The 26,109-nt window shown below is 52.5% G+C and overlaps 4 protein-coding genes across 4 annotated transcripts; 3 read left to right on the forward strand and 1 right to left on the reverse strand.

The window, feature by feature from the left end:
* Positions 1-2,967: 2,967 nt before the first annotated feature.
* Positions 2,968-5,091, forward strand: GUITHDRAFT_100921 (hypothetical protein; the record flags this gene model as incomplete). Its single annotated transcript, XM_005840134.1, has 12 exons — positions 2,968-3,310; positions 3,367-3,439; positions 3,492-3,555; positions 3,889-4,049; positions 4,095-4,249; positions 4,303-4,354; positions 4,405-4,481; positions 4,526-4,600; positions 4,653-4,697; positions 4,742-4,787; positions 4,842-4,946; positions 4,998-5,091. The coding sequence occupies 12 exons, from the start codon at positions 2,968-2,970 to the stop codon at positions 5,089-5,091; spliced, it is 1,290 nt and encodes a 429-aa protein (XP_005840191.1).
* A 957-nt stretch (positions 5,092-6,048) lies between these two features.
* GUITHDRAFT_100922 (hypothetical protein) lies at positions 6,049-7,501 on the forward strand (the record flags this gene model as incomplete). The annotated part of the gene is made up of 8 exons (XM_005840135.1): positions 6,049-6,084; positions 6,128-6,282; positions 6,440-6,533; positions 6,592-6,653; positions 6,802-6,926; positions 6,973-7,109; positions 7,367-7,417; positions 7,466-7,501. 8 exons carry the CDS (start codon positions 6,049-6,051, stop codon positions 7,499-7,501), a joined length of 696 nt encoding a protein of 231 aa, XP_005840192.1.
* A 128-nt stretch (positions 7,502-7,629) lies between these two features.
* Positions 7,630-23,061, reverse strand: GUITHDRAFT_100923 (hypothetical protein; the record flags this gene model as incomplete). Its single annotated transcript, XM_005840136.1, has 21 exons — positions 7,630-8,425; positions 8,637-8,868; positions 8,999-9,173; positions 9,424-10,052; positions 10,215-10,846; positions 10,958-11,388; positions 11,600-11,657; positions 11,822-11,961; positions 12,129-13,564; positions 13,617-13,738; positions 13,788-13,848; positions 13,895-13,992; positions 14,031-14,095; positions 14,143-14,415; positions 14,464-14,634; positions 14,816-15,555; positions 15,834-16,054; positions 16,509-16,588; positions 16,640-16,714; positions 16,762-19,809; positions 19,861-23,061. The coding sequence occupies 21 exons, from the start codon at positions 23,059-23,061 to the stop codon at positions 7,630-7,632; spliced, it is 12,684 nt and encodes a 4,227-aa protein (XP_005840193.1).
* Positions 23,062-24,217: 1,156 nt separating this feature from the next.
* Positions 24,218-25,313, forward strand: GUITHDRAFT_54869 (hypothetical protein; the record flags this gene model as incomplete). Its single annotated transcript, XM_005840137.1, has 2 exons — positions 24,218-25,033; positions 25,080-25,313. Coding segments are annotated over 2 exons (1,050 nt in total), but the record flags the coding sequence as incomplete, so codon positions are not given.
* Between the last annotated feature and the right edge of the window lie 796 nt (positions 25,314-26,109).

Consider the following 26,109-nt stretch of genomic DNA (forward strand, 5'->3'; position numbering starts at 1 on the left):
AGGTCAGGAGACATCGGATGGTTGGAAATCTTCTTAAGATTCTCTTTGATCGCCTCTGACGTGGCTCGAAACAGTGGCTGAAGACGCTTGCTGCTACGTTCTAGCTCTGGAGACTGCATAGCGTTCCTCTCAAAGTCTGGACTGATCTTGATGTTGGACAAATCGTGATCGCGAGCAACCTTGCAGAACACACCTGAATCCACACGAGGCCACATATAAATCTTTGTGTAGATTCGGAGTTGTCGCAGGACATCGTTTGAAATGTGATCTTCGTCCAAACGCTTGACCAAAGACTGAAATTCGCTCCAGTCCACATCGCCATCCCCTGCAACATCGGCGGCCACAAAGAGGGCTTCTAGACGAGAGTCCATGCGATAGTTCATGTCCAACCATTCTTCAATCACCGTCTCCAGGCCAGCCTCAAGGTCCATTTCATCCCCGACATTCAGCGAATCGTAGATGTCAGTCTTGATACGCTCACGCTCTACAGCAGTAAGATTCGAGAAGACATAATCCAACGCTGCCAAGAATTCCCTTGTTTTAACCTGAATCGTCCTCATCCCAGACTCCAGCAATGGGCAGATACCCTGCCTAGCTAACACTAATGTGTTCAAGAAAACCTCCAGGCCATCAAGCGATATAGAGTGCTTCTCTACCTTGACTCCGTTGCGTGATTCCTCCATGAAATCAAATCCCAGGAATCTTGCAAAGAGCCCTATCCTGTGCCGGTATGCACTTCGAGGTATCTCACGAGCGCCTGATTTCTTTTCCCTCCCTCGTACCTTGATGAGGATGTTTGTGAGAAGGCGAACCAAGGCCACTTCAGCTTTTTGCCTTCCCCTGCACTCTCTCAAAAAGTACATGAAGAGAAACTCCTGCATGTTTTGTAGTGGCCGCTCTTTCTGCCGGTCGATGAAGTCGATGATAGCTTTCTCGGCATAGATTGAAGATATTTGCACCAACAGCTGCTGTTCTGGCATTTGTATCTCCCGCTTCAAGTCAAAAATTCTAACTTCCTGCTCGCATCTTTTCAAGATCTCGTTCCACCACTGATCTTGTTCCGACAAAGTATCATCTTGAGTGGAAACTGCAGTCATCGTTGACTTTGTCACCAATTTGGCTTTGCCTGTGACAACTCCATCAATACGGACTGTTTCTGTCTGTGATGCTGTGTCCCGTGTCATGTCCCTTTCATTCATCGTCATTATTTTCAGTGTCAGTAGCCATAACCACTTATTGACTGAGCGCTCGGTCTGAGTAGATCGGCTGGAAGAATCCGGTTTCCAGAGGTTTCGAAGAACTTCATCTTTGAGATCAAGGATTTCTTTATCTTTGGACGAGACGATTCCTTTGAGTTCATCAAGCTTCTTGTCTTTCTCTAACAGTTTGGTTTCCATCTCTGCCCTTTTTGCATCCCAGCTTTTTTGCAGCGCTTCTTGCCGGGCGATTGTCAACGCCAACTTGTCCTTGGCCAACGAGAAGCTCTTTCTGTCTTGCTGCGATTCGGTACTGACATCGTCCGTTCTGCGCTTCAGCATCTCGCACTCTTCACTCTTACTGTTCAAGGTTTGCTCCAGTGCCGTCTTCTGCTCTTGAAGAGCACCCAACTTTGATTTCAACGCGGCTATAACATTGTTCGCAGTGGTCAGCTTCTCTCGGAAACCTTCGAAGTCTTCTTTCGAAACTTCGAACTTGTTTTCACTCAGGCCCGTCATATCATTCAATTTCTGCTGCAACGCAAGGAGCTTGGCATCTCTCTCCTTCAGCATGTGAGCTTGTTCATGCTCCACTTGCCTCAACTTGGAGATCGCTGCTGTTTCCGCCTGTCTCGCAGCTGACGCCAACTTCTTCGCTTCCTTGAGCTGCTCTTGAACGTCCTTCAACTTCTGCTCCAGCACCGCCACCCTCGCATCGGAGGAAGGCTTGCGGAAGGATCCGACTTCATCGGGAGATCTGTTGGGTTTGGAATATCCCACCTTCCGTCGGGGAGCTTTCTGCTCATCGCCCTCCTTCACGGACAGCGGGCTGCTCTCGTCTCTTTCCCCGGGGGGAGGGGAGGGAAAGAACTCACTCTTGCTATCCTGCTCCTCAGAATCAGGAGAAAAGTCTGCGATGTTGTCTGAGGAGAGCTTTTCTTGGCGTCTAGCAGCAAACGAAGACGACGTCATCATCCCGGCTCTACTCTGACCGCGCGGCAGGATGGGACTCACAGACCTCCGTTCGTTCCGCTTCTCGCTCATGGCAGGTAGAGAAGACAGCACGCTGTTGCTCCTGCTCTTCCTTTTTGCTGAGATGAGATCATCATCATCATCATCGATCGGACTATGCGATGTCTGTCGCTTCGGAGAGACCGATCTCTGCCTGATCGATGTGTTTTTCATGCCTGGCATGGCCTGAGCCTGCTTGTCCTGTAGACCGCTGAAGGGCATCAGATTTCACTCAGTTTGAATCGGAGGCAAGTTCTGATGAGGAGAAGGAGATGTTTTGCCTTGGCCATTTTCATCTCCATGCCTTAGCCTGTTGTGGCAGAATCTGCCATGATCTCCAAGGATCAAACTCTCACCGCGCTTCTGCTTCGGAGCCCCTGCATGCCGGCGTGTATCATATCACAATCAGCCTGTCACGATGTCGACGGTGCCTACTGCTTGTACTCCCTGATTCAGGAGAAGGTACAGGGCTCCCCGAGTCCCAAGAAACTGAAACTTCAAATATTTCATTCAACTTTGAAATATAAATTTAGAAAATTCTTATTTTCAACTCATCGTGTAAAACTCTTATGCAAGTCAATAACCCCATGGTGCGAAAGTAGACCTCGGATTACAGTATGAGCCTCAAAGATTCAAGTCAGTTACTACCAGCAGAATCAAGTGAGTAAAAAGTTGAGAGTGGTAGAGAATGAGGGCGATGATTCATTGAATGCGTGGGGATGAGGGTCTGCAGGTCGTTTCTGGACTCACACCGGTCAAAATGCCAAACTTGAAAAGCGGAAAGCCTCGAAAGGAGGAGGAGGAGGACGACGAGGACGAGGACAGCTTCCTCATGGCCAACTGGATGAACCACGCAGATCGTTCGGACGAGGGCTCAGACTGGCATGATGAATCAACTGTTGTGATTGAACGCCCGACTACAGTTTTGCAGTGCAAAGTTACTCCAAAACGATCCAAGATGGATATCACTGAAGCTGTTGCCAACATCTTAAATCAAGTCCGATTGGAGAAAGAAAGGACTATGGAGAACTTCGAGCTCGAGAGCGAAGAGGATCAACACAAGAATTTCAACCCGCTCTCGGATCGGTCAAAATCCACTCAAGGTGTGATGAATGTTAGATCTACACCAGTAGATGGCTCTCTAACATGACAAAACTAGAAGATTACATGGAAAGTGGTATACAAACGCCACATCCACCGAACCCCAAGAGATTGACGCTGCTTGAAAAAGTGTGAACCCTCTGATCCATTGATGGCGCTTATGTAAATTGATTTCTGATTCAGGCTGCATCGACCAGTTTCGAGATTGAGATGGAAAGAAGACAAGTTCGTCGGCCTCTCTCAGAAGGTTTGTAAAGGAGATATGACGGATTTGATGGTCTTAGTTGAAACCTTATCGGGAATATGTAGGGAGACAACTTCAGACTTCAAGACACAGCGACAGACATCTGATAGACTGGCAGCATCTTGATATGACAAGCCAACTCGATGGTATTTGGAACTTCCATGATCAGCCTTTCAACTGTTGTATATAACCACTTACACCTGTTTAGCAGAAGACTTAGAAAGCTTGGAAGATGAGTTTCAATCCTTATTTCAGTCAGATTCATCATGGTCAATGAGATCTCAAAAGTTGCAACAAGGAAAAAACTCGCGACATGTCAAGACGATTTCGATTCAGGTAAAGGAGCAGCCGACATCGACAGAGGACAGTAAGCTGCTGGATCATGAGCACCCAGATGATTCAAGCATCAATCATGGCAACATCGGCAAACCCGCGTTTCATGCTGTCAGGGATAGGAAGTGGACAGAACCTGCGTTGATTGCAAGAAATGATTCCAGGTATGGAAGGGAAAAGCCCTCAACTCAATTTTGAGGTTGATCCAGCTCTTCCATGTCCGACATGTCTTCCACCTACGTTTCTTCGAGAGTAACCTTTCAACGATCTGCTGTTTCATGTTTCTCACTCGTGGTTAAGCATGGTTTTCCTTTCTCCCATCGTCAAAGTCATCACCTTGGACCCTCTCCCGATCCAACAATAGGTTCGGCAAGATGAATTAGCTGAAGCGGTGGAAATCTAAGTTACGAATTCCAGGACTTGCGGTGTATCGACCTACCGGGCAGTATAACTTGCAAGTTTGCAAGAGGTGGGCATTGTGAAATATGTCGGAAGAGACAACAGTCATGATTTGTACAGGGGTTTTCCCTTCGAGATGCCGAAATACACGGATTGCTTTGACTCAGCCAACGGCCCGAGCTCATTGGTTGAACGAGGTGAGATAAAGAAGTTCTTTTGCTCCTTGACCTTTATCCACCAGGCGATTCTAAGAAACACAAGAAGACTGGACAGTTTTACAGGGGCAAGTATAAAACCAAGAGCTTGGTTGATCTTGGTCGTGCAAACCCAAAGATTTCAGTCATGCAGCGCTGATGTTTCACTTTCAGGCGAAAGATTTGACGACTATTCCCCCTACGCCACCAATCCGCAAGGTGAAGACAGCAAAGAGCAATCACACACTAAAACGCGATGACAGCCATTCACAAGAGCACAGAGAGCAGAAATACATACAGAACTGAGCAGTAAGTTGTTGAATACGCGAGACCGTCCGGAGCGAACTTTTGATGTCAACGCAGGCAAGATACAACCCCCGGGACTCGAAAGAGCTTTATAGACGAAATCATGAAGCGAGGAACTGCGATTGTCGATAAGCCCAAGGCGCCAAATTGGAGATCCGTCGGGTGAGAATTTTACATCCTTGGGGGATAGACAGGTGACCTGATGGCTTGCAGGGAATACTTCGTCGCAGAGCGTCAGTCAGGACGATCTTACGCATACAGCGATCTCCTCCAAAGAAGTTCTCTAGATTTCTACCATTACACCTGAGTATTGCCTCCACTTTCACGTAGCAAGCCATAGTCTTATCAACAATGTTCTAATGAAACCCAACCCAACTTTCTGCTCATCCCGCTACCCCCTGCTTTCGCCTCATCATCGTCATGCATTCCTCAAGTCACTTGTCCTCTACCTGATCCTTCATGACAGAAACCTCTCCATCGCCTTCTCCTTCGCATCCTTCATGGTCTCTTGCCAAGTGCGTCAGTCTCAACCTGGGCGGTTCCTGCAGTCAAACTCATCAATCAATACACTACCCCACCCCAATTAGTTTTATATTGCACCCCTGCCCTCAATATATCTGTATCTTACCCACCCTTTTATCTCAGAATTCGGGTACCCCCCACCTCCTCGAAGCCAACCCCGAAAATCCTGGAATGCACCATTGAAGGGAAGGAAGGGAAGGACGGGTAAGAGCAAAGAGTGCGGAGAGGAGAGAGGATGGTGACAAGTGACAAGAACATGCAGAGTTGAACTTGGTTCCAGATACCTTGCCATGATATGATCAGCGAGCCGGAAAGTATTCGAGCAGCACGACCGCGCCAAATCGAACGTGAATGATAAGCAACCATGGCTTCAGCAGCTTTTGTCCTGTTCCTTGTTGTCAGCCATATGTTTGTATCATCCACGATGCTCATTTTAAATAAGGTTGAATGCTGAAAGGCATGCCTCAACCATCACAGTCTCATTTTCTCGCCTCCAGGCAGTTCTGCGACAACTACCCGTCGCAACGACCGTGTTAGTCCTCCAAGTAGGCGACTCGGAGTTCACCTACATGATCTGAGGGGTGAGCAGGTTGGATCCTCTGCCAGCATTCTCTGGTGTCTGGGAAAACTTGGAACCATTCAAGTCAGTGCTGGGGGATGTGTTATACCTTCCTGTCGAGTTACGACTCAACAGGTCAGTCCGTTCGAAGCGAGCAAAGCGAAGAGTTTCTTCTGGAATGCCATGGCCTTCATGCTCTTGCTCTTCTCCAACGCCAAGGTGAAAGGCGTGCATGCGCGGCGCTTCCTCTGACCCCCGACAGGCTCTCGAGGCTGCCAACGTTGAAGCCGTCATTGTCTTCCGCACGCTGTCGCTCTTCGTCACTGCTTACGGAGACTTCCGACTGTTGAAGGCACGGGAGGAGGAGGGGGAGGAGGAGGAGGAGGAGGAGGAGGAGGAGGAGAAGAAGAAGAAGAAGTCGAGGGGGGGGGGCGGGGGGAGCTGATATTTCCCTCCCACTGCAGACTCGGATTCTAAGTTTTCACATGCTCGGCACCCTCTGCCTTGTGCTCGTGGGCTCCCTGGGGTGAGGGAGGTGAATGAGAATCTCACAGTATCTGACAACTTGTATAAGGTATGTGATGAGCGACAAGGGTCTCAAAGTTGAGAACATCTTCTGGGTCTTCTTCTATGGCTGCGCCAACGCTGCGTACCCGCTCGTCACGCAGGTGAGAAGGAGACGGAGACGGTCACGTTCACTGTGCTCGGTCTGAGGAGGCTGCGCAGGTAGCGATCAGGAGGCACCAGCACATGAACTCCTGGGACAGAACATTCTACAACAACCTGATGTACTATCACCCTCTCCTCTCCCTCCTCCCCTCGCCTGCTCCCTTCAACAACCTGATTCATCGTCATCTGCTCCTGCAGCTCATCCCTTCTCCTCTTACACACAACCTGTCCCCCCATCGCTCTGCTCCTCTTATCCTCCTTCTGCAGGACGCTGTTCGTGTTCTTGCCCGGCATCTTCCTGCTGGGAGAGCACGAGACCATCCATGTCCTCACTGCACGTGGCCAATTGACCAGCTGGAGCATACTGCTCCTCCTCCTCTCCTGCATCTGGGGTCCTTCATTCCCCTGCTGAAGGAGGGAGCTCTTACGTGCCTGCAGGAACGGCCATCTCGTTCCTGGGGTTCCTGTGTCTGGAGCACGTGACAGCAACGTCGTTCAACGTGATGGGGAACGCCAACAAGCTTCTCACGCTCGTCCTCAACAGTCTGATCTGGGACCAGCATGCGAGCTTGCAGGTGAGAAGCGATGATGCCCAAGTCGAGGAGGAGGAAGGGAAGTGGGAGGAGGGTCAGAGGGAGGAGGAAGGGTAGTGGGAGGAGGGTCAGGGAGGAGGAAGGAGAGTGAGTGAGTGAACGATGGGGGAGTGGGAAAGTGACAGGGAGGGAGGGAGGATGAGGCGGAGGGAAGGAGGGAGGGAGGACTAGAAGAAGGAAGGAGACGGAGGAATGGAGGGCAGAAGCAAGCTCCGAGTAGATGTGTGATGGCATGGCAGGCGAACATTTTTCTTTTAACGTCTCTTGTCGGGTCCGCCATGTATGGAGAGGTTCGCATCACTTGAACTATCATGTCGCGATTGAGTTTGAGGCAACAGGTCAGACGAAGGGAGTGCAACTCAAAGGCACAATAACGATGAACATGGTGCAACAGTTTACATCTTAACATGTCGAGGTAGAACAACCAGATCCATGATGATCGTTCCTCCTCCTCTCCACCTCTACAACATCACAAACACATCCAGCGCAATTCTGCCCTGCCTCACTCGCCGATCGCACTGATGATTACCCCCGGCACGGGCGACACGATCGCCTCCCAGAACTCCCTGGCGACGCTTGCTCCTCCTCCTCCTCCTCCGCTCCACTCAACAAACAGACTCGGGTCTCCTCCACACCACTTGGCAAGGCCGTCAACCTGCATCTTTCCTCGCTCGTCTGCTGCTTCTGAGAAACTCCCAGCCACCTTCACGCAGAATCCTGACGTTGTGCCGGGCACAGAAAACGAGCGGAGGCCGTAGACCGGGCCGTTGACTCCTCCTCCTACGCTGCTCCACTTCCCCGCAGTGAACATGGCGATGTTCTCTACCACTGCCCCTCCCGCTATGTTGAAGCTTCCTCCTGCAAACAGCATCTCCCCCACCACAGCAAGCGCAAGAACGTCTCCGTTGAGTCCGCAGACCCCGGGGCTCTTGCGGAGGCACAGAGGATCGAGTAGAGGAGTCCAGCCTCCTCCTCCTCCTCCTCCATCCCATCTGGCGATGTTGAGCACCTCCTCCTGCCCTGCCTTTGTGAACCTTCCCCCAACAAAAACACGACCCTCAAGATCGCTGGCAAGTGACAAGACTTCTCCCTGTATCCCAGCACCGAGAGAGCTCCAGACGAAGTTTGATCCTCCTCCTCCTCCTCCTCCTCCTCCTCCTCCGGTGAGCTTGGCGATGTTCCGTGCGCTCTGGGTTCCTGCTCGTGTGAAACTGCCGGCAACGAAGAATTCTCCGTTGACGTCGAGGATGGCAGAAACGACCCCGTCGACGTTGATCTCGGTGTCGTAAATCCACGATCTGAGTGAGGGTCAGAAGGGAAGAGGAAGGATGGAAATCTGAGGACGAGGGGGAGGAGAGTAGCGCGGCGAGGAACGGCAGAATGCAGAAAGGATTCGAGAGAAGGAGGAAGGGGAGGAGGAGGAGCAGCAGCAGCAGCAGCAGGCGAAGCAGGAGCAGGAGCAGGAGCAGGAGGTGAAGGAAGAGGATCTATGTGAGGATAGGAGGAAACCTGTTCACAAGGTCATACAAGGCGAACCCTCCGCTCTTGATCCTTCCAAAGCTCGCAAAGACAGAGGAGAAGCTTCCTCCGACCGCCAGGAGCCCAGCACGCGAGGAGGAGAGGGTGATAGTACTGACGGAACCGTCGAGTCCGAGGTCGAGAGTCTCGACTGCTCGAGAGCTGAAGCTGAACAGAAAGACGCTCCTGGCCTCCACGTTCTGCACAACGGAGAAACTCCCAGCTAGAAGAAAAACATGAGAGAAGGATGCGAACGAAGAGGGCAGGGGAAAGTTGAGGAGGGGGGAGGGGAGGGAGGGGAGGGAAGAGGAGGTAGAGGAGGAGAAAAGCACTTTGCTGAAACTTATTCTCACCAGCCACTAGCAAGTCGTTCCACGTTGCGATCGCCCTCACCGTACCACTGATGTTCATCCCCGACAGCCACAAACTCGACGGCTGCTGCAAGGCTGCTGGACTGACGGCCAGCAACCCCCTCATGCCACAGAACTCATCGTACGCTTGCTGGTGGGGCCAGGGAGCTCCAAACGCCTGAAATGCGAGTGAGTAAGAAGGAATCAGTGCGGGAGAGGAGAGAGGGTGAGGGGAGAAGAGAAAGGAGGAGGAGAGGAGGAGAGAAGGAAAGAAATGAGTGGAGTAGCAGAGAGGGTAGGAGTGAAGAGGAGCTCGGTCAGCGGGACAAGGTGTAGGCGGGGGAAGGAAGGATGCGAACAAGGGGGAGAGAGAAGGAGAGGAGAGAAGAGGGGCAGTGCAGCTGCAACAGGAAGAAACGAAAGTCGACCTGGCAGTGTTGATCGACGGCTGTTCCTCCATAGATGGTCTCGTAGGAGACGAGGGCCTCATAGAGCGTGTCCTCCAGAGGAAGCACGTCCTGTACCCTCACGCGGATCGATCTCGCTCCCCGTCCAGCTGGGATTCTGCACGTTATCCTCTCCTTGCTCACCACCACGATGTCCAGGCAGCTGCTCCAGAGCTCGTCGACTCCGACGGTCTCAGAAACGAGGACGGAGATGGAGAAGTTTGAGGGTAGCTGGGAGCGAGCTGGGGCCTCGAAGTTGTTTCCGACGATGGTGATAGAGGTCTCCTGGAGCATGCGAGCGAGGAGCGGAGAGACTTGCTGAAGGTACGGCCGGGGGACCAGGAGGAAGGAGAAGGTCTTGAAGGAGGAAGCAGTGATCTGGAAGGCAGGCAGGCTGATCTGAACTCTGCACTGACCCTTCCCTCCGAAACCAGGGGAGGGAGAGTAGAGCAAGGTGCCGTGTGAATCGATGTATGGAGTAACGAGGAACATTCCTTCAGCCGTGGAGACGCAGTCGACGGAGAAGGAGAAGAAACGGAAGGAGGAGTTGACATCGAGGTGGAAGTTGTCGAAGGTGACGAAGTTTGGATAAGAGTGCAGTCCTGGTTGATCTGGAAGAAGAATCAGGGACGATGCTGTAAGCTGTAAGCTGTAAGCTGGATGATGATGATGATGATGGTGGTGGTGGTGGTGGTGGTGGTGGTGGTGGTGGTGGTGATGATGATGATGATGATGATGACAAGTATTGCGTAGACATGATTTAGAGTACAAACCTGTGAACTCGATGTACGAAACCATCGTGTAGTTGGGAACTTGCTGGAAAGAGTCAACATTGACATGGGCAACGATCTCCGTCTTGAGAACATCCTGCCCCACTTGTAGCCCATCGACTGTCGATCGACAGGACGGCATCGAATCCACAACAGAGATCATCAACACAGCTTCTCCAATCATCTTGCCAGCAAGAGGAAGGTGGAGAGTGAGATTGCGATCGATAGAAGGAGGAAGAGAGAAGAGAGTTCCGCCGCTAAGGACCCTCACCGACACGTTGACATGCTGCAAGGATTCGTCCAGCGGCTGCAGGATCGAAATCGCCCCCGGCAGAGCTACAGTCTCGTCCACGTAGCTGCCATAGAGGTTGTAACGCACGGAGCAGTTTGACTCGTTGAAGATGAAGTTCTTGTACAGGCTGGTCAGCCAGAAGTCGCTGACTGTCCTCCTGACTTGTCCAGCCATCGACGATGAGAAGAGACAGGTCACGTGACCCAGCATGATGCTGGCGTGATCGTTAACGGGCAGCACGCGGAACATGAGCGTCAGCTTCGTCGAGTTTGACCCTCCCCTCGTTCCCTGGCCATCGTCGTACACGATCAGCGATGCGCTGAAATCTCCGTTGTAGTTGTTGCTGATTGCAAAGAGCTACAGTGCATGTCAGTCCCTCTCACAAGCAAACACAGCACACAATCAAGAGGAAAAAAGAAAAAGAAAAAGAAAAAAAGACACAACAGGATGCAACCCAATAGAACCCACCAGCGTCCCAGTGCTGTTGACGGAAAAGTGCTCGAAGACCGCCAGGCCCAGGCTACTCCACGGGCTATCCGCCTGCTGGTTGACATGCTGCAACACAAACGAAACTTGCTGCTGGGGCTCGTTGAAAAGACCGTCGGGATAGTTTGACGACGACCCCGGCAACGGAGTCGGATGAGGAGTCAACGAAGAGTTCAAGGAGCACAGGGAAAGCTCTACTGTGCATCCTCCCACAAACCCGTTGAAGGTCTGGAAACCGCTGTCCTCGCAGAGATCGAAGGAGGATGGGCGCGGGGAGAAGAGAGGTGGGAGGTTGAGAGGGAGGAGAGTGAGGTTGAATTCCATCTGGTACGACCTCAACTGAGAGCCGACGATGGGGTTCCATGAAACAGTCTGCACGATGGCGACACTGAAACAAACCTGTGAGGAGGAAAGGTCAATCAGGAGGAGGAAAACTTGATCAGGAGGGAGAGGAGGGATGAGAACGAGAACGAGGGAAGAGAGAAGAGGAGGAAGAGGAGGAGGAGGAGGAGGAGGAAGAGGAGGAGGAGGAGGAGGAGGAAGAGGAGGAGGAGGAAGCAGGAAGGAGCATCAGCTGATGTCAAAGAGCAGAGAGCGTTCTTTTGCTCACCTTCCTTGTAGAGAACGAGAAAGGGCTACAGGTCAGAACTCCAGAGCTCCCGGAGAACCTGCAGACAAGGATGTGAGACACTGTGAGGGACGAGGCAAAAGAGGTAAATGAAGATGATGAACATGAAGAAGAAGAAGAAGAAGAAGAAGAAGAAGATTAAGAAGAAGATTAAGAAGAAGATTAAGAAGAAGAAGATGATGATGATGATGATGATGAGATTACTCGAATTTCGGAGATGTCAAACAGCTGTCAGCCTCAACCGTCCTGTTCAGTGCCGCGCTAAGTAAGGTGTTGTTGGCAGTCGAGAGAAGGGAGCAGTTTCTTGCACTCCAGATCCATGACAGGTTCAGGTATTCTTGCTCCTGTCGCTCAAGCTTCAACAACAAGTGCTCGATTTGAGAGGAGACGGGAGGGGGAGCGAGGAGGACAAGGGGGAGGGGAGAGGAGGGGAGAGGAGGGGAGGGAAGGGGAGGAGAGCAGAGGAGGAGGAAGGGAGGGGGAGAGACGGAGAAGTGAAACAACAACTCACGTCAAGCAGAATTTCTTGAGCGAAAGTGACTGATTGTTGACTGCCATCATCCGCAGCCATCTCGACGTTGCTGACCATCATGGTTGGCACCCTTGGCGTCCTGATCACTTGCACATAGAACTCCTCTTCTTTCCTGGTCCAGTTGAGAAGCTGGGGAAGGTTCTCAGCGCCGTTGAGGAAGACGGGGGGAGGCAGCGGCTTGAGCATGGTAAGGAGAAGCTGAGCCGATCCTGCCCGAGCAGGGAGGAGGGAAAAGTTGAGAGAGCCGAGGAGCAGCCCGAACGAGCTGTAGACGAGGGGAGGAGACGAGAAACCGACGGGGTCGCCGCCGAGGACGTTGACCGCGAAGTTGTAATCCTTGCATACGGGGGGAGGGCTGAGGGGGTCGAGGAAGCTCTGACAGAGGTAGGAGATGCCGGGAGGACAAGCGCGAATAGGAGGGGAAACGCCGCAGGGAAGCTCGTTGCGAGGGACAGTCCCTCGAACCAGCACCAGCTCGCAGGAGAGGGAAGAGTTGTAAGGACACTCCCGCTTCTCCATAGAGATCGTGTTGACCCTTCGCAGACCGTAACGAGTGCGCCCGTCGTAGTAGGGGCCCGGATCTTCGTCTGCAATCTTCTGCTGGAGGGCGAACATGGAGAAGAGGTTTCCTTCGTGGTCGTAACGAGGGTCAACGCGCAACACTACCAGCGCTGCCTCCCTCTGAGAAGTGGAGACCAGCCTCCGTCCATCATGGTCGGCTGCAAGGGACGAGACTGCGGAGAAACCGTCGAAGACGGTGAAGTTGAAAGGAAACAAGAGAGCTGGTCGATCAAGGTTGTTTGCAATGAGCCAGAGAACGTTGTCGGTCGGAAACAAGGTCCATGACATCAGCCTTCCTGTGTTGACCTTCAAGGCAACATGGCGGAGGTGGTCAAAGTGACTGAGAGGGATCGGTCGCCCGTAGTAAATCTCGTTGAGGTTGTCTGTGACGTCGAAGACATCTTCGAACTTCATCGTCACCCTGTTCCACTGGAGGAACTTGGACGATGGCGATGACCCATTGCACATGCCATTGTTGAGGAAGGGATGGCAAAGTGAAGCTGAGACGATGAGGTAAGACTCCATGTCGAGGTCCAAGAAATATTGCGCATTGATCGCCCCCACAAAGTCCGAGTTGAACGGGTTGGCAGAAGATGCCTGGCTGCAGCTCTGACCATCCGAGATGTTGCAAGTGACGTTGGAGGAGAGAGAGAGAGAAGAAAGGTTGTAGTTGAGATGAAACTCCTGATAGTCTTCGAACTGAGATCCATTCCACTTCATAATCCACGACGATGTGATGTTCAAACTGTCCGTCCCTTGCACAGACGCCAGCAGGCTCGTCGTGTTCTGCTGGGTGGACGTCGACAGGAACTGACCCGCGCCAGCGATCTCGAAGAAAGCGAGTGACGTGAGACCTGGAGCGAGAGGAGACATAAGGACAGGACATGAAAGAACACCTTGTCTTACCTGTATGCGAGAGAGTCTGAAAGAGAGTGAAGGTGCCTGCATTGTACTCAAGGTGATGGTTGTAGGCGTACGGGATGAACGAGAGGATTTCGGACGACGAGTCCTCGTCCATGTTGGCAACGCTGGGGATAGAAGTCGTTAGTGATAAGGGTCGATGACTGTTCCGCTCACCTCATCAGGTCAAACACGTTTCCATTCTCGACTATCCTGACGTGATCGATCATAACAGAACCTGAACAAGAGTCAGAGAGTCTGACACGACGCACTTCTACAATCACCGGAGGTTGGGAGAATGTAAAACAGCTCAAAGTTGAGGCCGTTTGCAAATGCTGGGTCGACTAAGTCGACGTTGAGTCGGTAGATGAGGGTGTAGGACCTGTCTACGTGTCATTCCTTGACAAAATGTGCAACAACATCGTTTCAACCTTGAACAGCTTCTGAGCGCAGATGAAGAAGAGAAGAACGAGGCGATCAGTAGGCTGTCACGCGATTCTTTGATCAGGAAATGTTTGATGTGACTTGGAACCATCGTGAGGGGTTGACTTTGACAAGTTTTGGAGCTGTTTGCCGCACTCTGAGAACTCTTGACGCCGCCGAGGCTGACGCACGGGCCATTGACTCCAAGTGGGTCATCGCAAATACAATGACAGGCTTCGGCATCGTATGGCAGAGGTGTAGACTGCAGCCTCTGAGCTAACACAAGACTTTCCTTCTTCCCGTCCCACATTTCAACCTCAACCTCTCCGTTCTGCTTCATCACTGCAAGGAACAAGGAGGGCTGGCCGTCGACGACTTCGACCTGGTGCAAGAAGATTCAGGAAGCATCGCGGAAGTCTCAAGGTCATACCTGAAAGAACTCCATCTCCATCACTCCACTGTCTACCTTGGCATCATACTTCACGTCAAACCGCGATGACAAGTCATTCCATGCAAGGATCACGACGCGATCTTGACTGCTCGGGTCGTAGAACGAGCAGAAGGAAAGAGCCAGCAGGTCGAGCCCTAGGAACTTTGTCCCCTGAGACGCGCAGAGAGCAAGAGAAACGTTGGATGCTTGCAGATTGAGGTAGTCTGTGACAGGACGAGGAAAGCTTTCATGCCTCCCCCTCCATTCCGCTCATCGTCATGACGTCTCTTGTCCCCTGCCGGACGAAGTCGAGGAAAGAGAGAGCTCCAGTCTTGTTGCTCCTCTCCCACACTGCGAGAGACTGGGAGGAGGAGAAGCCGACGAAGAGGCGACTGCCGGAAGAAGAGAGGGCGATGGCGGCAGGGGAGGAGAGGAGCTCTTGCATCTCCTGACTCACACAAGAGGATTGGAGGAAGATGAGGGATCCGGAGGCTATATCTCGACTCCATATCTCGATGCAGGCCCGATAGGTCTTGATGGAGTAGAGGAACAGCCCGTCGCTGCTGATGACGAAGTCTGCAACATCTCCCCATCGATCCTCTTCGGAGATCCACAGGGGGGAGAAGGAAGAGTTGTAGGGGAGCGGGCAGTCTTGGCAGTTAAGGGTGAAGGACACGTCGATCTCGCCGTTTGACAGGTTCCGGTCGAAACAAAACATGGAGCGAGAGAAGGAAGAAAGGACGTACAGGAATCGTTCGTCCGGGCTGAGTGAGATCGCGTTGGGCTGTACGAGGCCGTAAAGCTTCTCTGTGTAAACGCTGAAGAGTAAGAGACGGTTGTCTAACTTAGTCTGTCCGCCGACCAACACGCCCATCCCTCCTTGACCAGTCTCCACGTAGTCACTGCACGTCCCTCCGAGATTTGCCAATCTCTGCTGCTCGACCAGTTTCGTCCCATTCCACCCAAAGTTTCTGCTTCCCTCCTCTTCCACCACAGTTAGGAAAGAACTTTGCAGGCTGGTTGAGTAGAAGGAGCGAAGGAAGGTGACGCGACGAGTGCTGATCTCTTGTAAGCTCTGAAACAGTTCGGAGCCTTCACGTGCCATGAAAACCTGTGGGAGAGAGAAAAGAGAAGGAAAGGAGGAGGAGGAGGAGGAGGAGGAGGAGGAGGAGGAGGAGGAGGAGAAAACAAGAGAAAAACCAAAAGGACGAGAGGAACGAGAAGGAGAAAGTCAGGAAACAATATCATATCATCAATCAAAACAACCTTGACAGGAGAAGAATCGGATCCAAACATGATGATATGAGAGGGCCCAGAAGAGATATACTCAACAGACGAAGCAAGTTGGGTATCAAACTGTTGAATCTCACACAACATCATGTTCCCTTCAGGCTGTTCTCCGAGAAGAACTTGATTTCCTTGCAAGCACCACTGATGATTCTCCGCCTCAACTTCCCAGCTGTGAGGTTTGCACTCCACGTCAACGTTACATTCGCTGTCTGTTGTGCACATGTTGCTGATGTTATTGCTGCAGAGACAGGTCTTGGAGTATGCTTGACCTTGAAACTCAACAACGCAGCTTACATCACACCTGATCAAGAAGAATCGAATCAAGATGATAAATTGCGATGAAAAAGTGACACTTGAAGGAGACAGAGTGGGACAAAGGAAAGAGGGAGAACGAAGGAAAGAGGAAACAGGGGAGGAGGAGTGAAGGAGTGAAGGGAGGGCAGAAGGGAGTGAGAAGCCGGGAGTTTTGACCAATGCGATCAAGAACTGACCGATGGATTTTGCAATCTGTGTTGTTGGAACAAGGATGTAAGGAGTCCGAGCAAGCTGGATAGGACATCAAGTTTGATGTGCTGAATTGAGTGTGGGTCGAGTTGACAATCCTGAGAGAAGAAGACGCGGAGAGTTTCAGTATAAGATCAGCACGTAGACAGGGGGACCATACTATATGCAACACAAGAGCAAGAGCAAGAGCAAAGAGCAAAGAGCAAAGAGCGGGGAGGCAAAACAATTCAACACGGAGAATGTCATCAGACCTTCCTAAACGGTAAAGCTTCGACGGTGGCGGGGAAGTAGTGGACGTGTCGAAATAGTTTGCAACGACCATGTATGGCATCTGGGATGGAACATAAGAACGACTAGAACCGTAGGGCAGCAGAGTCGGTACCCTCCGTCGTCTCTGGTTGTTGTACATGGTAAAGAGCCTCGCGTCTGCTGCCCCTTGGGTTCGAAACTTGGTGTGCTGAGAAGATGTCACGAGGAAAAAAGTAAGGAATCTTCATGTCTCACGCTCTGCACGCGGACGGGGCTCGAGCCATGAGGAGAGAGGTAGGAGCAGTCTCCCCTCGGGCTCTGCAGCTGAGCTGTGTCGTTGCTGGGGAGGAAGAGGAAGACGTCGGAGAAGGAGTCAGTGTGAAGGGAGCCGTTGGAGTCGAGCTGGTAGAAGTTGAGAGCGACGAGGAACGAGGCGTCGAACATGCTGAACGATCGCCATGCGATAGCGCCCGAGGTCTCAATCTCCTGCACACAGTTGACGAGGGGGAACCCCGAGGAGTCATCGAGGAAGAGGAGGAAGGAATGCTCGGGGTCGTTGACTCTCCTCCCCTCACTGCTTGGGAGGAGGTGGCTGGCGATGAGCCCGTCGAAGTTGCTGCTGACGATCAGGTAAGTAGCATTGTCAGCCTTCATGGGGTAGATGGAAGAGGAACTGCTCCAGTACGGCCAACTGCCCTTCCTCCACTTGCCGTGATCCTGACCGAAGCGAAGTTCGCGCATGTTCACCAGGCTTCTGCCCTGCACCAGCTCGTACTGGAACCCGTGGGCCACCTGGGCTGTCAGGTTGACGCCGCTGGGCACGTGGGCGGTCAAAACTGCTCCGAAACATCGCAGGGAGGGAGGAGAGAGGGCGCTGTAGCCGCTGCCATGGTTGTCGATCACGACCCCAGTGACATGCCCGGTGGAGTTGTAGGAGCAATTGGCAGCGAAGCCCGAGCCGCCATGGTGGTCGATGACGATGACAGGCTCTTCCACGACCCCTTCCGTCATGATCTCGCTGCTGTTGAGCACAAAGGAGACGAAAGTCACAGAGGCGGCTTGCGGACTCGATGTGTCTGAGTACAGGAGCTGGAGGTTCGCCGTGACCAGCCCGAGGCTGCAACCGACGCCGTGCACGTTGATTGTGAAAGAGACGACGCCGCCGGTGGAAGGGTTGACGTCAAACGTCCCATTGGCAGGAGTTTGACATCCGGTCAAAGTCTTCCAGCTTCCTGCTACGTAACTCGAACCAGGGGACAGGATCGTGATGCCCGTGACTGTGTCCTCCATCGGGGTGGAGCCATCAGGGTAGTAAAGAGAGATGCTTGCGGTCTCATCTCCCCAGCCCACGTCCAGGACGACTCCAAGGGGGTTCCTGCTGCATCTCGGGCTACGAAGAGCCGCATCTAGTCCGTTGAGACACTCGCCGAAGAAGGAGAGCGCAGAGCTCGCCTCCTGCTGCTCCGTTCGGTACTTGCCGTCAACGTAACCGACGCCATGGCTGGTGACCTGGAGGAAGGCAGAGGAGACCTTGAAGAGGAAGCTGGGTGTCGAGAAGTGGAAGAAGAGAGGGACAGAGGTGACCTTGCTTGTCAGCAGCCACCGGGTTGCTCCGTCCTGAAGGAACGGCGAACCGAAGATCCAAGAGGTGTTTCTCTTGATCCTCTCGTAGATGAAGCCGCACTTGGGGTCCAGGCACACTCTCTGCCACAACGGAGTGCTGATGGTGGTGCTGCCGAGGGTGCTGTTGGTTTCGCTGGAGGTCTTTTGGTCGAGGCTGATATAGAAATCGGCAACCCGAACCCCGTGGGTCCAGTCGGGGCTGGTGCAGGAGAGCCGCTGGTAGCCCGTTGAGCCGTTGGTAATGGTAGCTGGGGAGGACTCAGTGATATTCAGGAGGGAGACCTCCCAACGGCAGGAGTAGGATAACTTCGCGTCAAAGTTTCCTTGCAGGAGGATGTCAGAGGGGTTGTGAGCTAGAGCGAAGTCAACGTTAGGGACGAGAACGTCCCCGACTGCGATGGAGGAGAAAGAGACGGTGGACTGGTCGATAGTGTTCTCGTCCATCTTCGGCTTCTTCCTCAGGTACTGAAGGATAGCTTCCTCCTTGGTCAGGGGATCGTTGTAGATCCTGACCATGTGCAACATTCCCTGGTGCGCACTGCCAGGCCCTGGATTCTTGAAGTTGCCGTCAAAGTTCCATCCTCCATTCTTGCCCGCGCCCACTGAGAAGTTGTAAGGGTTCCTGTTGCACCTCAAGTTCAGCTGGTCGTAGCTGGTCAGTCCGGGGTAAAGAATGGGCCCACAGGTGACGTTTTTGAGTGTCTTGGAGTACTGGACCCCGTTGTAGAGCAGGAGCATGTGGGTGCCATTGTAAGTCCCGATGATGTGGACCCATCGGCCGTTGGCGATCGTTGGCAGCTGGACGAGGAGACTGGCGTCAGCGCTGGCTGTCTTGGCCAACACATCAGCACAAGCTGTCCCCACGAAGAAACGGAAGCTTGTCTGAGATTGGGTGTGAGAGTAGGAGAGTGACCAGCCTTGGGCACACTCGGTAGTGGATTGCTCTACCCCGACGAGGTAACGGAACCTTGGCTGCTGGAAGTCAAGGTCAGCGTCGGGAGTGGCCTCGATAGTGAACCAGGTTTCAACGCTGAACTCTGCCTTCGGCATTTTCTGGATCACAGTATTCATGTCGTAGGTAAGGAAGAGGCCAGTGTTCAGGTTGTCGTCGAATTGCATCACCGAGAGCCTGCGGTTGCTCGCTACGAAAGTTCGCAAGTCGACCTGATCAGACTCGGCGTCCCAGTCCATGGCAACTACCTTGTCCCACCACCTGTACCTGCTGTTGCAGATGGGGTACGTGCAGACGTCCCTTCTCTTGCAGAGAGGGCCCGGGAGCACCAGGGGGCCAGTCTTACCGGTGAGGTCGCGCAAAGTGGCGAACTTGACGTTGGAAGGATACTGCTCGGTACAAAGTGGACAGCCAGACACAACAGCTTGAGCGAATGCAGGGCAATGCTCGTAGTCGATTGCCAGCTTGTCCCTAGACATGCTGCAACCATTCAGGTCCGAGCAGGAGAAGTTTGTAATCCTCTCATACGAAAGGTCGGTTGACCGCTGGACTTGTGCATAGAAGGAAGAAGCATCCACGTTGAATCTGTCATGCAACTCGCTCTCACTCACGCCTGCTGCGCTGAAGACACTGTCTATATCCATCACCCAGCATGCTGAAGTCTTGCTCCATAGATCCTGGGGATACAAGAAGTCTTGATACCGTTGCTTGAACTCCTGCTCAGGCATCTGACAAGCAAACATGTCAGCGGGTTACGAGAAGCAAAAGAAGAGCCTTACATCTAAAGCTGCCCAATCAACCAGATTTCTTGTCAGTTCTCCTCCGCCACTTGCAGCCAGGTACGTGTTGTTGGCTTCGTGGAAAAAGTTTGCAGTGAAGACATCTTGCGTTGCAAAATGCAGTGGAGTCCGGTCAAACTTCTCTGTGGGGCTGAAACCTCTGAAAGTTAAGGTATGGAACTGATCCACCTTGCGGTCGAAGACATTCAGAACTCCGTTGTCATTCTTGAAGATAGTGAGCGAGTCTGCATCAGGCTCGATCGCAAACATGTAGGACATGTCCTTGAGAAAAGCGTACTTGGTCACATACTCTAACCCCGCTTGTGAAAGGAACGGGTCGGTGGAATAGTTCAGCAGCTCGAGGTTGCCAGACGTCGCGTTGACGAGGAAGGAGGTCTGAGAGGCAGGAATGAAACCTCTGGCGTTCGACACTCGCTCGACAAAGTTGTTCACCACTGATACATCAGCATCCGATTCCACCGAAAACTTGTTGGTGGCCAACAGCTCCGAACAGTTGGTTCCTGCGATGACCTTGGGACAGAAGCAGGCCACGTGCATCGAGCTCGACAGGTTCTTGCAGGAAACGCGTTGAGATAGGGAGAAGTCAGGCCTGTGCTCTACTGGGAGCACGATGATTGACACCACCTGTATGCTTGTCTGGTTGCCGATCGCTGCATCCACAGGATTTATTTTCCCATCATCGACAAGCTTGAAGAAGACTCTCGACACTCCCTGGACGGAAGGAGCCACCGCGAATGTCATATTGCCGTTCACGTCGATCACGGGAAGACGGAAGAACAGATCACTCCTGTCGATGTACATGATCTTGAATGTCAAGTTCTGCTGCTTGCAGTAAGAGCTCTCTTGAAGCTTACAATTTTCATTGGGAGCTCCAGCACTGATAGAAGATATGATTCTCCTGGAAGACACAACTCCTACGTTCTCACGAGCAAAGACAGATTCCTCGATGATCGAGAATGATGGAGGGAAATTCACTTGCAAGACTTCCAGGGTCGAACTATGCCACTGGGAAGTATCAGAACCTCCTCGGAGCGTGTTGCCACTGTCAATGGCTCTTACTGATAGATGCACGAGACCGAACACGCTCTTTTGCACTTCGAAAGTGAGAGTGGCAGTCTGGGAATGAGGCTCGACGAGGATAGTTGGCTGCTTCCCGTCAACGAAGAAAGACTGATCAACGTCGTATCTCACTTCGAACGAAACGAGCTGAGATGTCTCGTCTATACATGCCAAGCAACCTGCTGTGATGTTGGTGATGAATGATGGGATTGTCTGAAACGAAGCATTTTCTTGTGTTGTCAACAGGGGCTGCAGCTCAAATTGAGGAGGATCGTTGATGGGAAGGACAATGATACTCAGAATTCTTGTATAGGTCAATGGCATGACAGGATCATCATCGGTCAATGAGATATTCAACTTGACCTCACCAGATTGATTGCTCGCCAATTTGAAACTAAAGTTTCCGTCAGGAGTTATTGTTGGTGGCTCTTCAAAGAGCAGATCCAAACTTTCCGAGGAGTTCACATTGAACGTGCCAGTCTGGTTGTTACATAGTAAGTATTTCCAGGGATCGTTCGGAGGGCAACCAAGGCCTTTGTCATCGTATAGACCCATCGTGATTTCGTAGGCGAAGTTGAGAAACTCAAATCGCAAGTCATCGACTGTGTTCTTGCAATTGATAGGCTTGAAGTCGCTCGAAATTGAACCATCAGTGCACGAGGAATCTTCGGTCAACACCAAGATTTCCGACTCTAGCTGAAACATCGGGGCGATGTTCTTGAAGCGCACATGAATCGTCATATTCACACTTGAGCTGTCTTGCCCAAAGATGGTGAAGTTCAAGCCAACATTGCGCAAGGTCACCGTGATTTCTTCATCTCCATATCTGTCTGGATAGAAGGCAAGCTGAAAACAGGGGTCACCCTCTTCGCAAGCCTCGTAGCTCACTGCACTTAGAACCAGATCATCTTTCAGCTTGATTTCCGGCTGCAACAAGGGCAACAAAGTCGTTCCCAGCCACCCCCCGCGGCTGCTCACATTCACTTTGATCCAGACTGGCTCGCTGTTTCGATCTATGTGCAGAGGGTCCGGAAACAGTACAAATTCCGGTGGTTCGAGAATTGGTAGGATCTTTACCAGGAAATCGCCATCAACCACCACGTCGATTACTTTGATCTTTATCTTGATCATCACTTCTCCAGAGGCATTCGCAGGGATCACAAACCGAAGCTTGTACCGGTCATCCAGCCAAGATTCATTGTTGTACCTCTGGACGAGAGACTCGGGAGGGTTCGTATCTGGAATCCAACTTTTGAACTTCCCGTCGATTTCATATTGCCGGTATTGGAAGATTTCACTGCTCTCAACAGGATAAAGGAAGTCCGGCTTTCCACTCGCATTCACAGGCAAATATTTACATAGAATTTCGACAACGATGGGTATGCTCTCAACGGGACTCTGCTCCGAGTTGACTTCAAGTGGGGGAATGAACACAATCCTGTTCTGAAGTGATTCGTCGTAGAAGAGTGCATGACTTGAGATCGTTTGGGATATCAACGTTTCTCCCACGTCCATTGTGGAGTTGAATCTCTCGGAACCTGCCAGGGCATCAAGGCCGGTGAAATACCACTGTCTCAACGAAAACAACCCTGTGTCCAATTGACGGATATCTGCGTTCATCATGTACTCAGGGAATTGAGAAGCAAAGATGTTCGGGAAGTCGGAGAGCGCGCACGTTGTGGAGTTGGGAACGCAAGAAACATTGAACTGGGCATCCACTAAAGCAGTGAAAAAGGTAACGTTCAATGACCTTTCTTGAGTTACGCACGCAGACAAATCTGAGACTATCGAAGCCGAAATGATGAATTGAAAGTTCCCTCCTATTCTTCCCCGTGAAAGTTTGAATTGCAAATCGCCATTGCCGTTCACTTCTGGCAAAGTGGCGAACGAATCGAAAAAATTGACATTGCTGGAAACACATGAAATATTATACTTTACATCGAAGCCATGGGCATAGGTACTGTTGATATGTACATTGTTGTTGAAGACTACCAACTCAGACGACCAGTTGAAGACAAGGTCGGTTTTCGCCAATGAGAAGAGGGATTCAGTCTGCGAGCATGTCGTACCGAAGGACCCAGGGGTGAAGAGACTGAGTAGAATGAGCGAGAATATCCTCATCTTCTCTTGCAACTATCTCAATCCTTCCATTCCCTCTCTCGTTCGACCTTCCCCTCGCTTCAGTCCCCTCCCTCCCTCCCTCCTGCCGACATGACAAATGACAGGAAAGGCCACGCCTCACCACCCCTACCCATTTCTCTCCTTCCCACTACCCCTCAGTGATTTGATGGATCAGATTTTCAGACAGAGATGTGGGTAAATAATTATATTTGTGCCTCAAAATACTGAACTTCGTGTAACTGGCCAGACCGGGCGGGCCCTGGCAGGGCCGTGAGCCTCCCAGTGAGGTCACCATCAACCCGGCCGGGCCGTCAAACCATCGGTGACAGTGGGCCCCTCAGTCACTCAGTATACCATTGGTGAGTTGCCAAGACTCCTTTACTCAAAGTTAAGTGAAAAGGCGCCAGTAGGAGGACCGTGCAATCAGGAGAGTCGAGCCTGAGGCTTGACTCGTGACCGGACCGTCGGACCCTGGAGGCGATCATCGGATTTCGGACGGCCCGGCCCGCACGGTCACTCAGGTGACCGTGCGGGCCGGGCGCCAAGTGACCGTGACCGTCGGACGGACTGAGTCCCCGCCGGGAGTTTCCGAATCAATCGTAACGGTTTGATAACTGTCGGTCGTTTGATTTCAAATCTACACGCCACTGCCTGGCTATGCTCCCCCTGCACATGAGCCCACAGAGCAGCCGTGCAAGGCGGGGGTATGGCGATGTCGTTGAAAAGATGCGACAAAGCTTGAAGAGATTGTGTTGAGCTTCACGTCTATGTCTCTCGTGATTTGCTCTCGATTTCATAGAGATATGGAAAGCAAGAGGTGTAATGCGAACAGCAAGCATGCTGACAGCAAACTCTGAAGTAGTTGTCCAACTTACAAGTTGTCCAACTTACATGCGATGACAAGATTCCATACATTCATGATAATTTTCATCAAAATTTAGATAGTTGACAATGCGTGCAGGTTGAAGGCAAGTTGGGGAGTCAGAAGAAGGTTGAAGCTTCTGTCTACGGACAGAACAGCTTCATCAAGCAAGGATGGTGAATGACAACGGAAAAGATATATGGGGAGGGGACAAGAGCTCTGTCAGAGTTGCTGTCAGGGTGAGACTCTCATGATGTTGTCTTGTCTTCTTGCTCGGACTTATCTGCCCTTCACCAGGCACGACCCTTGTCAACGCGCGAGCGTGTTGAGGAGGCGTCGCCGTGCGTGCAAGCGCTCGATAAGGAGCAGATCAAGCTTGGAAGCAAGTACTTCACGTTTGATATGGTGTACGATGCCGACTCACAGCAAGAAATCATCTATGATGAATGTGTACGAGAGCTTGTCCGAGGATGTCTCAAGGGTTACAATGCCACTGTTCTTGCATACGGCCAGACAGGATCTGGAAAGACCTACACCATGGGCAGCACTAGCATTGACGCCATGCTTGAAGACGAACAAGGAATCATTCCAAGAGCAATCCGACAGCTCTTTGACGACATAAAAGAACAGAAGGTAAAACAGCCTGACGTTCAGTACAAGATCCACGTTTCTTTCCTGGAGATTTACAACGAAGAGATCAAGGACCTGTTGGACAACCAGCCTCACCTCCACGGGAAACACAAGAACATCTCGCTGCGTGAAGGGCCCAACGGCAGCATCGTGGTGACTGGGGTGACCGAAGAGCCTGTCGAGACCTGCGACGAGATGTTCCACTGCCTCGAGCGGGGGACAGTGTGCAGGAGCGTGGGGAGCACCTCGATGAACTCCGTCTCCTCCCGCTCGCATGCTATCTTCACGGTCACCATCGAGCAGAGCACTGACATGCAGTTTTCCGGCTCGGAGTCGGAGGGCGGGCAGGAGCCGCACGGCCCGTCGAGCATCACGAGCAAGTTCCACTTCGTAGACCTGGCAGGGTCTGAGCGGGCGAAGAGGACGCAGGCGGCAGGAGAGCGCTTGAAGGAGGGCATCAACATCAACTACGGGCTGCTGGTACCTTCCCCCCTTCCCTGCTGGACCCTCTGGTGACACGTGGCAGGTGCTCGGGAACGTGATCAGCGCGTTGGGCGACGAGAGCAGGAAGGGGTCGCACGTGCCGTACAGGGACTCGAAGCTGACCCGCATGCTGCAAGACTCCATCGGAGGGAACAGCCGGACGTTGATGATCGCCTGCATCAGCCCGGCCGACAGCAACTTCGCCGAGAGCTACAACACGTTGGTGTACGCCAATAGAGCGAGGAACATCAAGAACAAGCCCGTGGTGAACAGAGACCCTCGTGAGGCCCAGCTAGAGGCCATGAAGGAGCAGATGCTGCGGCTGAAGTGCGAGCGAGACGCGGCCTTGAAGCAGGCGGGACTGTCCGTGCAAGACCTGCAGGGGCTGCTGCCGGAGGTAACGGGAGGCGAGCACATGGACATCGGAGTGGCGGATGAGACGGTGAAGGCGGAGCTGAAGAAGAGCCAGCAAGACAACGTGAGTGGCTGGGAGGAGGAGGAGGAGGAGGAGAAATAATTGGGTTGCAGGTGAAGCTCCTGCTGAAGCTCGAGAAGGCCGAGAACGACATGCAGCACGCAGTGAAGGAGGTGAGAGGAACGGCTTGCGTCTGCTGCTGTCTGACGTTCCGGCAGCTGGAGGCCAAGAAGGTTGAGATGGCTGAGGTAGAGTCTCACAGAGACAAGTTCCGCTTCCTCCTCGAGGAGCACACCGGGAAGCCCTTGGACGAGGCGGCAGAACATGGGCTGACGGTGGCAGCTGCTGCTGCGCGTGCTGCTGCGGTCCTGATCGCACTGCAGGTCCTGGAGGAGAAGGAGGAGAGGATCAAGAAGCTGGAGGCTGAGCTGCTGGAAACGAGGAGCGAGGTGGAGCTGCTGCGAGCTCAGAACAAGAAGCTGGAGCAGGACGTTCAGCGGGACCAGACGGTCTTCAGCGCCAAGATGAAGAAGATAGAAGCGCTGTCGAAGAAGAACAAGGCTCTGAAGCTGGAGAACCAGGGGCTGGCCCGTCTCTCCATGTCCCCTGCTGTGCATGCGGCGTTCTCTCCCTCCCCCGCGCAGAAGACGCCGCACGA

Source organism: Guillardia theta (assembly GCF_000315625.1).
Source record: "Guillardia theta CCMP2712 unplaced genomic scaffold GUITHscaffold_6, whole genome shotgun sequence".
Classification (NCBI taxonomy): domain Eukaryota; class Cryptophyceae; order Pyrenomonadales; family Geminigeraceae; genus Guillardia; species Guillardia theta.